The following is a 12,709-nucleotide window of genomic DNA, read 5'->3' as shown; positions in this document are numbered from 1 at the left end:
TACTGAGTTGTTCCTGGTAATGACCTGGGCAAGTTGATCAGTGACTGCAGACGTGTGTAGCAGTAGACATACGCATATACATACAAACTGATACGGTCACACCTGTACTTTCACATACCTGAGAAAACAAACGTCTTTCACACACCTGAGAAAACAAACACCTTTCACACACCTGAGAAAACAAACACCTTTCACACACCTGAGAAAACAAACACCTTTCACACACCAGAGAAAACAAACACCTTTCATACACTTGAGAAAACAAACACCTTTCACACAGCCGAGAAAACAAACACCGTTCACACACATGAGAAAGCAAACACCTTTCACACACCTGAGAAAACAAACACCTTTCACACACCTCAGAAAAAAACACCTTTCACACACCTGAGAAAACACACACCTTTCACACACCTCAGAAAAGAACACCTCTCACACACCTCAGAAAACAAACACCTATATAAATGCGAGGACAGCCCATTGCGGTTTTATTGATTTTCGGTACATTTTACTATGCGCGAACACTTGAAAATGCGGTCACTTGTGAAATGCGAAATGGGGACACTCTCTCGAGTGCCCCACAGAACTGTGTGGCACTGATCTCAGCCTGACAAATGCAAACACACTGACTGGGATACATGGGTTCCTGCACTCTGATGTAATTGTATAATATCTGGACTGCAGTATCGTACATACATGTACATATCATACAGTCGTAAAGTGTAACCCCCCTCCCCTGAAGATATTTAAATGATGAGTGGGCGGGGGAGTGTGGGCAGGGAGTGTGGGCAGGGAGTGTGGGCAAGGAAGTGTGGGCAGGGGCAGTGTGGGCATGGGCAATGTGGGCAGGGGCAGCATGGGCAAAGTGTGCGGACAGGAGTGTGGGCAGGAGTTTGGGCGTTGGCAAGAGTGTGAGCAGAAATGCGCGCAGGAGTGCGGCCAGTAATGTGGGCATCTGCATGCGTGTGCAAGTATTGATTGTTATGTCATCAAAATAGTCAGTATGTTGCATGTTTGCTGGTTTTGAATGTGTGTGTGAGTTGTGTGTGTGTGTGTGTGTGTGTGTGTGTGTGTGTGTGTGTGTGTGTGTGTGTGTGTGTGTGTGTGTGTGTATCTTCAGCCATGCCATGTGGTCAACATACGAACGCATTGCAAACCTGTATGAGGAGGATGAAGCGGAGCTCCCGGGACAAACAGGTGCGTGATTCCTTTTAACAAAGCAATTCTCTCTTTATCCTGTTCTCATCTATCTGCACTCAACTGCCCTTCAATTTGCGTTTGAAATCTTTTATTCTCACGATGGCCTGTGGTCAATAAGAGAAAAATAATTACAGGCACGGGGATCAGATTCAGAGAGATCAAAGTATAGCTGCTTGCTGAGGCAGTAGCGATGGTAATAGGGAGTTTATCACAGAGGCTGGGCGCAATGGAGCTATAGATGTGCTGAGCAATGTGAGCAAGTACATACGGAAGAGATGACAAGTTGTAGGATGTTTGCTTTGAAATCTCGTCTGGGGTTGATATGCCGGAGGCTGAGTGGAATGCTATTTAAGAGATCAAGAGTGTGTGCTGTTACTATTGTTTTCTTAGTCTGTCTGTATGCTATATACATACTCAAAATACATACCTTCTTGCTCTTTATACACTGGATTATACTTCATTCCATACTCACCCACATGCAATTGGCCAGCTACATAAGTGGTGGATATTGCTAGATATTCACCACTTATATTCACCACTTTTTGATACTTACTGTAAAGAGAGCAGTACTCGGTGCTGCGCTTGATTTCTCTTCAATCAGCGCACCGGAGATGGCGAGTGCCGTAGAACATTTCTACACTAATTTACGCAAACAGGACTTTTCTGAGTACAAATGAAATCCGCATGTGACCAGGTGGTGACAAGTCATCAGCCAGCAAGCAAACAAAGTTTTGTACGCTCGGCATGTCGATGGATTGTAGGTCGAGCGACAAGCAAGGAATTTCGTTTGTACTCGGAAATGTTCTGTTTATGGACGTTGGCGTAGAACTTTTCTATGGCACACAACAGCTCCGCAGCGCTGCCTGAAAAGATAATAAGGGAGAGCAGAATTGCTTAGATTGCTGTCTATTCACCAACTCCCGAAAATGATGCTCACAGATTGGTCAAATCTTCTCATCAAAACCGACGATGATTGGCTCACGTAAAGCACCAGCGTGCTCTCCAAGGTGATTGGCTCGAGTGTGTTCTCCAAGGTGATTGGCTCGAGCGTGTTCTCCAAGGTCGTCGCGTCCCGTGCCACATGCACCAGTACGTGTCCACGATCTGTCCTAACAAACTTGAACAAGATTCTGTCAAGAACACAGTCATCGCTCTCCGATTCATTCAAGACGATACCAGTCGGTAGTGAAGTACAACGACTTACGTTAGTTCTGCGTACATGTACATGTATGACCAACATGACTCGTTTGTTGGGCTGTAGGGACGATAGGGTGAATATGGAGAGTTATAAGTCTATAAATATTACATATAGACAGACAAACAGAAAATAGTAACTGTTTCTGATGATCGCTTAGTGCGTGAAACTCAAGTTAAAACACTTTCTTTGTCCTCATATTGTCTGAACCGGCTCTGCCTCTCGGTGTTGAGCACTCTCTTGGACAGCCTGGAACATCTCTATTTTACAGACAGTCATATTCATAAATAGGAACAGCACACTAATTGAAGGACAGTTGACCGCAGATAGATGTGAACTGGATAACGAGAGAAGTCTAGAAATAGTGACTGAGAACAGAATGTTTTAAATAGAAAAAAGACGGTATGTAAGAGGATTACAAGAACGGGTCACAATGCAGACCAGCGCTGCTTCTTGAAGCACGTGGGACGGTCAGATTAATTTTCCTGGACCGCACCAGCCGGAGAAAATCCTTGCGCCAAAGCACGTAGTAGTGAGGTGGAAAACCCGGTGCATGTCCCCAATGGTGATTGTATGGCATCATGGAAGCAGGCAAAGCACATCATAGGAAAAGTTTGAAAAAGCAAGATGTATGTGCATAGAAATGAAGGTTGGAAGGGCAAGGACACTGATGAGATTCAAACCTGATTGAGGAAGCCAGGAAAAGAAACAACGGTTAAGAACACATCAGATGCCATAGTCGCAACAGAAAAATATTGCCCGAGAAACATTTTCTTGCCTACCTCGCTGCGCTTGCCTGTCCAGAACTTTAATGTCCTGCTCTCGAAAGTGCTTAGCTTATGTTGAGTGCATGAGTCACTGGAGCGTGACTTATCACAAGTCTGTTGATTAAACGTGTGTGACTAATCATGAGTAGACTGATCACCAATCTCATTGAACACCTATCCCATATGTGTATGCCTGGTGATGTAAAACAAACTGTATCATCCTGTCCTGAAATGTGCTGGAGAAAAGAAAAGCATTGCAAGCACCGTGAATGCAAATACCACGCCAGGAGCCTAGGTGTAGAAGTATTGAAGCAATCTCGTTATTGTCAGGTACCTAGGTGTAGAAGTGTTGAAGCAATCTCGTTATTGTCAGATGTGAAAACTGTGGCTTCATTCATAGCAAAGTCAACCAGAGTGTTCTGGCAGCTTGCATTATGAGGCGAATGCACAACTTAAAAACTTGATGTCGATAAAGACGCGTTTTCACTCACAAAGCGACTGTTCAGTACATGGGGTAGTGGTCTACCAGAGCAATCGCACTCACCACCGTGGTGGTTTTCCAGAAATGAGTAGAAGCAAAAAACCACACTCGCAGCCACATAATAGATAAATAGCCGAAAAATATCTAAATCCATCAAAGAACCGCCAGCAAGCGGGGAGAAAAAGCCGTGAAATCCAGTGAACAGCATGGCCAGTGGTGAGAATGGGTGACTGGACAGCAGGGGAGCGCCTGAAAAACAATGACTCCCTACATTCCTAGCCGCGACCGCTCAACCGGGCTAGAGGAAAAACACGCCTTTCGGCCAAAAAACCTTTCTATTTCATTAATTCCTGCCCCGCTGCCAATCGGACCCAAGAATAGATATAGCAAGAAATGGTATGTAATAACCGGTGTATGTCATAATCATAAGCCACACACATAGGTATAGATTGTCAAGAAGAACAGCGGACGACTCCCATGAAACCAGGGTGGGTGGGCGGGCAACTTCAACTATCACGCGGAAAAACAAAGACCACGATGGCAGGAGTTGCGCAGAACAAGAGCAAATGCACGAAAATATTTGTGAGTGAAAAATACGTTTTTTGCACTCTTTCGCTACTCTCAGCCGTGAAAAAACAAACCTTTTCACTCACAAAGCGACTGTTCAGTACATGGGGTAGTGGTCTACCAGAGCAATCACACTCACGATGTAAAGGATAGTGAGGCCGATAGGAGAGCAGCACACAAAGATTTGGACAAGGAAAACGAGCAGTGTGGCGCATGGCGCCAGTGTGCCAAAGTCTTGGGCACACCATCTGTGGCCAAATGTATAGGTACTATGAACATTATGGAGACCCGGCCAGACTTGCCCTGGGATGATCACTAGTAGGCCAGGTTGGGGCCGGCGGCAACCGGGCGAGCACACATCAGCCAGGATAACATGATCAGCAGAGCACTCCGAGCAGACAAAATCTCTGCGAAATGCCCGAAAGTTCCCCTGCTAGGTTGCGAGTGCTACATCATGGAGTAGTACTGCAGTAAATTCAATGTGAGGTCCTGTACTTCCGTGATTGGGCTGGACGTCCGTTCAGTTCCTGCAAGAGAAGGAATCCTGTATCGAATGCACATGTCCGCCCCTCACACACTTACTGCACACACATGCACCCTTACGCACACTCACTGTACACACACACACACTCACTGTACCCACTCGTACTGCACACACACATACTGTACACACACGTACTGCCCGTGCACGTACACTCCTCCGCGTGCCCCGACAAAAACGGGGTGAAAAGCCGGTTGCGAGACATAAAAAACCCACATACCTCTATGTAACTCTCACTCTAACTCTCTTTCCGTTTCAACATGTCTGTAATCATTCATAACCACATGATCGTTCATCAAGTCATACACCATCATGTGTCATCACTGCCCATCGGGCTTCTCTCTCAACATGGCATCAAGCCATACACAACCATGTGTCATCACTGCCCATCGGGCTTCTCCCTCATCATGGCATCAAGCCATACACAACCATGTGTCATCACTGCCCATCGGGCTTCTCCCTCATCATGGCATCAAGCCATACACAACCATGACTGTGTCATCACTGCCCATCGGGCTTCTCTCTCATCAAGGCATTAAGCCATACACAACCATGTGCCATCACTGCCCATCGGGCTTCTCCCTCATCATGGCATCAAGCCATACACAACCATGTGTCATCACTGCCCATCGGGCTTCTCCCTCATCATGGCACCAAGCCATACTCATCACTGCCCATCGGGCTTCTCCCTCCCCCTCATCATGGCATCTAGCCATACACAATCATGTGTCATCACCGCCCATCGGGCTTCTCCCTCATCATGGCATCAAGCCATACACAATCTTGTGTCCTCATTGCCCATTGGGCTTCTCCATGTTAATGGCATCAAGCCCTACGCAATCATGTGTCATCACTGCCCATCGGGCTTCTTACTCACTCTGTTATCACTCACATACACACTAAATAATGGCAAGCCGGGTTACCCATTTATACACCACACAAGGCCGTTCCCAATCGCTTGCATCATGTCCCGTCGTGGGTGATCCGGTGTCTGTTCCACGGCCTAGGTACTGGCTTGGTACTGAAAGGACAGCAAGAGGAAAAAATATAGAAATACTTCATTAAGATTCAACACCGAAAACATAAGGACGGCATGCACAGAGATCAAGATACGTAAAGCTTTAACCAGTTGACTTGGCCTGGCAGCTGACTGGGGTGTCTCGCACACCTTACACAATCAAAGTGGTGGCTTAACTTTTTTATGAATTGGTTTGGCGTTACAACAGTGGAGTTGTGCAGTGTGCCATCATGTTACCTCACCTCGCACATTGCAGACTGCAGCGACCGGGTGAGGACTACGCGCTACCTGCCGCTTTAGTTATCGCTCCGTCTGGAACGTACACTTTTATTGAGCGTGTTCGGTAACCCTAGTCTTACTCTCTGGACGAAGGAAACCTGGACAGTACTGCTTCCCACCCCTGGTCAACATCGCATGCCCCCCTGCGGTTGCTGTCCCATTATCTATTGTGTTGTCGCTTGCTGCAATAGCCCATGACTATTGTCGTACTTGTTTGCACTCATACAATCCCAGGCTGTACTTTGGAACTGTTTCCATTGCCCATGTACTCCTTATTCTTTGCTTGCTTTTATGCTGAGAGAACATATGCTGGCTCCCTGTACTGCTTAGCCGCGTACTCATTCGGTAGAAATGTGTGAATAATACTACTAATAATCTGACGTGAGTGAGGTGGATGGGCACCTCAGGAACACAAGTTTGAAGTCAGCAAGCAGTCAACTTTTGCGTGAATCTCTTCCGGAACCATGTCTGGTGGACCCCACCCGTGAAAGAACAAACAAACATTGGTCTCGTCCTGCCGGCCAATTGTCCCCCCTTGTGTGTCCGATGGCTGCGGACGTCGAAATCTGTTACACCCCGATTACACCTGGCCGGAAATCTACTAGCATTTTGCACGATGTTTGACATGGACAACATTTACTGCCATGCCATTGTTGCCCGATTTTTGTACTCAGACTGACAAACTATCTACTCTTGTTGTTCATGGTTGCCTCTACAAACACGATACAGTCATATATATCGCTCTGCACATCCATAACATTCTGATGGTCCCGTGACATTGATCATGCACCCTGTGTAGGGCCTAGGGCGGTACGGGCTTGGCGTTTGTTTGCTCCCTTGAATACGACGGCATGTGCACCCCTTTCGATCGTGTCAACTGCATGATTATGTACTTTGTAAATTATCGAAAAAACATCCACAATCTCAAGTACTGATACTTATCTTTTCTCTCCGGTCCATGTGCGGAAAACTGGCTGGCTGTCCCAGTGAACTCCGGTTGGTGTTGTCAACAGACAGCTACGACCTTGCTGCCCTTCGCCACGATATCAGACAACTACTTCAGTATGACTGCGGTGTCACCTCGGCCAGGAGCTTCGCCACCATTTGGGACACGATGTTGTGATCGACAGCGCTCATCACCGACTCCGTAGACTCTCGATCTCATCACTGCGCCCACGGAAAACTCTCAAGGACTCGCTCAAGCCTTTGAGGAGTATGGTTGCGGTACAGGTAGTGTCGACTCGACATGTCGGAACGGCGTGACCAATTGTTTTGTCAGCTAAATTTTACTTCCACAATCTTTGCTGGTCGTCCAAAACGTAGATCTACTGATTTGTGTAGCTGTCAAAGGTGACTCTGCTCCACCTGGTACCCGGGAACTATTACTTGCTGGTTTGTTTCGGATTACGCTCAGCTCGTTTTAGCTGTTTCCGCCTTTCGCAGATCGATCTGCCTCTCCCAAAAACGTGAGGTTACTGGTGCATCGGCTTGCAGGCCCAATCAGGCGATGTGGACCTTTTGTAGGCTGGACCGATTCATTATAGACGGTGCACGGCACTGTTGTTTCTTTCTCCTGGACTATTACACTGTAGATCTACTATGAAAAAATAATAAGTTGAGTTGTGGTGTTGTGTGGCTGCGAGTGGAAACTAAAAACTGGAGCACTTGAAAACTTCAACTACCACGAGGAAAAACAAAGACCACGATGGCAGGTTCAACGGAGTTGCGCAGAACAAGAGCAAATGCACGAAAATATTTGTGAGTGAAAAATACGTTTTTTGCACTCTTTCGCTACTCTCAGCCATGAAAAAACAAAACTTTAACCGATACAACAAGTCAAGAATAGTATAAGTGAGGCAGAGGTTACGAAACAAAAACAAAAAAGAATAATAATTATAATGAATCTAAATGCAAAATTTCCTAATCATTTTTCATGACACAGTCATCAGGGAAAGCTATTATCTCCTCGTCGCTTATTTAAAGTTGAATGTTCTCAATACACCATGTGTGCTCCTTGTATGCTACTGCTAGTTTACTTGTGTGCAAATGTCTACTTCACACTATCTTGCAACACAACTTGACCTATGGGCTTGCTCAGGTCTCAAAGAGAACTTCTGTTTGCATCGGATTCTATACGAAAAAAGAATAATTTTCTCTGTGCATAAAGAACACATGACTGGTTGGGTATGTGTGTTATGCTAACCTTTAGGATTTTATACCCATTCCTATAATCGAATATTTCTGCACAGAGACATGGCTAGTTTTTAATTTCACTTCTTCTACTGTTCAATCAGACTGGGCAGAGAGCGTTCCTTCGAGCAGCCAGTCACACTCTGATCAAGCCAGTCAGTCCACTGCCGCTCGCCAAGCTGATGCTGGTAAAGTTGAATGTGCTCGATACACCATGTGTGCTCCCTGTATGCTAGTGTTAGTTTACTTGTGTGCAAATGTCTACTTCACACTATCTTGCAACACAACTTGAGCCTCTAGATCGGAAAAGAGGCTTTTTCTATTTTTCTATTCTTGTATTGTATTATATTGATTTATTTGAATTGGGTATCTCAACAGTACAATAAGTACAACTTGGGAACATCCACGCTCATGTCGTTTCAGGCAGTACTGAGAAAAATGGCATTTAAAAGTTGTGTGTGTTTCCGCATAAAGTGATGTACATGTATAACTCACTTTTTGAAACATCTATAACTCTGTGAAACATAACAATTTTAGACCTAGGTGTTTTTACAAAGTGATCTGCTGGGATACAGCAATGCCAGGGTATAGATCACTCAAAATGCTCAAAAATGACATAAGCCGCCTTTTTGAATCTAGAGGCACATTTGATTTATGAGCTTGCTCAGGTCTCAAAGAGAACTTCAGTTTGCAGGAGATTCTGTACGAAAAAAAAGAGTCATTGTCTCTGTGGATAGTGAATACATGACTGGCTGGGAATGTGTGTTATGCTTACCTTTTATGAAATGAGTTTATAATTTATACCCATTCCGATAATCAAATTTGTCTGCACAGAGACATGGATAGTTTTTATATTCTGTTTTCTGTTCTTTCCTGTTGAATGTATCAGGCCATGAGCATCACGCTGCTGATGGAAGTTGTTGTACTTTCCTATCCACTTCACCACTGTAAGTTCTACTCATGCATTGCTCTACAATGAAGTATAGAACCGTTGAATCAGTCCTTGGTATAGTTCAGTGAAATGTACTGCACCATTTCGAACATAATGAGTCAGGCCGGCCCAGTGAGTGAGTTCTCAGACCATGATTGTGCAATGACAGGTATATGTATCATGATCAAGTCCTGACTTGAAGAGGATTGCTTCAACTGTGCTGTACACCACAGTGAGTTGGGAACACGAGTTGTGGAAAACAGGGCAACACTGATGCAGAAAATGGGTTTTCAACTTTGCCCATAAACTGTAATTGGTGAATCTGAGTTTTCCTCTCCATCCGTAAAGAAGCGGCATCTGACGCCTTTTCATGTTGTCTTTTCATGTTGTCCTCTTTCAGACTGAAAGTTTTGTCAGAAATTTCTGACTTTCGAAGGTTCAGCCGAAGCATGGAACGGTGCATCAGCCGCCTTAAACGTGGTAAGTATGTTGCTGCCTATCTATGTAGAATCGAAGACAAAACACGCACCATATTTTCCGGAGTATAATCCGCATCCAGATATCTGTGTCTCTAAATACATTACATTGTTTGTTGTTATTTTAGTTGTTCCTACTTGCTACTTGCTAAGTTCCTATCACCTCTTTACTGTAGCAAATAAAGACTTGGAACCGGACTATATACATTATAACGTAACTTGTAGTCCCTGTCCTTAGACTTGCTGTGGTGTGAGGCCATGAATTGGGAACGTGAATAGGCTACCGACATGTCTCTGAGAAATGCTGTATTTCTTTCTCTTCCCTCCTTGTTCTCCTGTGTGTCCAGAGGACTTTGCCCAAGCCGTTGCAATACTGATTGACCCAGAATACAGCAACGATTTCAAAGACGACATGCAAGACTTTATCGTGAGAAACGACCTTGGCACCACTAACATACCGGATAATATGCAAGGTGTTATCAGGTGGGCCGTGGACCAAGCTGCAACGCGTGAAATCACCCTGGCCGAGTTGAAGAAGATTGCGCTAGACCTGAATCCCGAAAAGAAGAAAAGGATTGAGAAAACATTCCAGTGAGTTAACCAAGAATGACTCATATCATTGTTATACGGTATTTTGGTGACATGGTCCGGGTCGGGGCTAGGGAGAAGGGATAGGGTGATGGGGGGGGGGGGGGGTTGTCACCGGTGGTCAAGTTTGTTTGAGAAAGTGATGAACGGTCTGTGCTGGGATCCTGCCTGCACCTTAGCTTGTCGTCTCAGCATTGAACCGCCTTTTTGTTATAGCCAGGTCAAAATAGTAGAGAGGAGGAGGGGGAGGGGGAGGGGGGGGGGCAGGGAAAACAGTTACCCCGTAACCGATTTTCCCATTTTCCAAATAACTGTCTTGCAACGCGAAATGTAACGTAAGAATCGAACGCCTGACTTCACCCCAGACAGATGTGCCTTTATGAACCCTGTACAAATGTAGTACTGACTATCGGCTGCATTTTCATTGAATGGCATGAAGAAACACAGAAATCGGATAATGAGGACGGGCAGCACTTTTTCACTGAAGCGTGAGCAAACAGAGTAGGCGGGGAGGGGGGGGGCTGTGTCCCCCTACCCCTCCCCCCTTTCACTACAACCCTGCGCTTCCGCGGGACCCCAACACCCGTGATCAGCGGTCAGATGCAGCTCCTCAACAGGGGGGAGGATAGATGAGAGCCACCAGAGGTCAAAGCCAAAATCCCATTTGCCAAAACCATGTTTTCTCAAGCCAGACCACAAGTTTCCAATTCACAGTGAGTCGCACCACGGCTGGGAAAAACTCTTCTGCTTCCAAGGATTACTTGAACTGGCAAAATTATAGATTTCGAATAGAGGGCGGGAACCTAATTTGGAGATGAAACCGTTTTCCCTTCTAAAATCCCCCCTCCCCCTCTGTCTCTGCCTGTCTTTTTATTGCAGAATACCATATCTGTCGGCCTGCTGGTGTGTCTGCGTGTCAATCTCTTACCCTCTCTGCTCCCTTCCCCCCCCCCCCCTCTCTCTCTCTCTTTCTCTCTCTCTCTTGTTATTTGTCCCTGGTACAGTGTTGAAACATGGTGAGGCGTCATCTTGAAGCTGCCCTGCCCAGCGGTGGCCTCTATTCGTTCCTGGCTTGACTGTCAACTGTCTATATTCTACTGGTAGTGAGTCGCTCGACAGCAGAACACCTCAAGCATCTGAAGACCATCTTCCATCACTTGGCAGAGTATGGTCTGGTGGTCATTGCAAGCAAGTGTGTCTTCATGCAGCCCTCCGTGACATTCCTGGGTCACAATGTCAAAGCCACTGCCCGCGGTGGCATTGAGACACTGGCAGAGAAGGTCAAGGCCATGGTGGACTACCCTGCTCCAGACACTCACTCTGCTCTCTACCTCGCTTTCTGGGTTTAGTAAATCTCTACCGACGCTTCATCCCGGATTGTGCATGCATTCTTGAGCCGCTCTCGGATTTGTTAGCAGGCCCTCAATCTCCCACGAATCTTTGTCGCGAACGTAGCAAAAAAATACATAAAAATAAATTCGGAATAACTCATTTCTATTTTGCATTACATGACGATGATTAACATTAGTGTTTTCGTATATACCCTGACAATGATTGTGCTCTCTTACTCTCTCTCTTACATTGTGGCTGATTCCACGCTTGGGTTAGCAGAATTCTGGTTCCCTATCTTCATTTCTAAGGATTGACTCCATTCCACTTCAAAGTAGCTTCGGAAGTAGTCTTCGTTTCTCTAGTCTTTGCATTTCGTTCTGAAACAAATTCTTCGTTATGTTTTCGTACCGTGAGTAAAGTCACGCGCTCTTGATTTGTTTTGCTCGAGCGTGACTTTCCTTTCTTTCTTTTTTTGTTATGCATGACCCTGATAACGTATTGGTATGATGTATATGTGCACGTGATCACTTGCCTCCGTGACTACGTGATCACTAACTACAGCCAGTACCAGGCTAGTGTACTTTAGCTGTAGGCTAGTGCACTTTAGCGATTTGCTCTCCTTACTGCTACTTCTTCTGCGTTTCTATTTTGTCGCTTCACTAGTTCCTTTTTCCACCATTCCACGTCAATGAAAGTTGTGGTCGCCATTTTAATGCATGATCTTTGTGCACAGATGCCTGTAGATGCAGCTGCCCTGTTTCCGTTCCATTTGGATCTTTATTGAGAAAGAAACTTTCCTAATCATAAATGAAGAAACGTTGTTTGTAAATTTGTTCCTTGGCTCACCGTCTGAGTTCTTAAAGCTATTATTCATTTTCTGCTGCCCCCGGTTATTTCTTTTATTAGTACTTTCTTTGCCTTCGCTTTCTTGTTATTGGGCAACTTGCCCGTTAGAATCTGCGAAGTAAAATAAACAACAACAACAAATTAATAGATAGGTTCCGGGTATGATTTTCCGTGCCAAACTCCGTATGGACGCTACGGATATTTTCCACGCGTACTTCAGACGATCGGCACGGAGAATCCATGTGGACTGGCTTTCATACGAAACATGGTACCATGTTTCGTATGGAGATTTTGCGTC

General features: G+C 45.5%; 1 protein-coding gene across 1 annotated transcript; it reads left to right on the top strand.

The window, feature by feature from the left end:
- Positions 1-1,126: 1,126 nt before the first annotated feature.
- Positions 1,127-12,459, top strand: LOC135829619 (uncharacterized). The gene is made up of 6 exons (XM_065342019.1): positions 1,127-1,197; positions 8,343-8,426; positions 9,128-9,185; positions 9,570-9,649; positions 9,993-10,236; positions 11,238-12,459. The coding sequence occupies exons 1-6, from the start codon at positions 1,128-1,130 to the stop codon at positions 11,251-11,253; spliced, it is 552 nt and encodes a 183-aa protein (XP_065198091.1). The 5' UTR covers position 1,127; the 3' UTR covers positions 11,254-12,459.
- Positions 12,460-12,709: the final 250 nt, after the last annotated feature.

Source organism: Sycon ciliatum, chromosome 13 (assembly GCF_964019385.1).
Source record: "Sycon ciliatum chromosome 13, ocSycCili1.1, whole genome shotgun sequence".
Taxonomy (NCBI): domain Eukaryota; kingdom Metazoa; phylum Porifera; class Calcarea; order Leucosolenida; family Sycettidae; genus Sycon; species Sycon ciliatum.
The sequence above is the reverse complement of the archived record's forward strand: the minus strand, read 5'-3'. Positions and strand labels throughout refer to the sequence as shown.

Excerpts from the sequence above, each read along its gene's own strand:
- LOC135829619 (XM_065342019.1), top strand. The coding sequence starts at position 1,128 with ATGTGGTCAACATACGAACGCATTGCAAACCTGTATGAGGAGGATGAA. Across the intron at positions 1,198-8,342 it reads GGAGCTCCCGGGACAAACAG|ACTGGGCAGAGAGCGTTCCT; the intron begins GTGCGTGATTCC and ends CTGTTCAATCAG. Across the intron at positions 9,186-9,569 it reads TTCCTATCCACTTCACCACT|ACTGAAAGTTTTGTCAGAAA; the intron begins GTAAGTTCTACT and ends GTCCTCTTTCAG.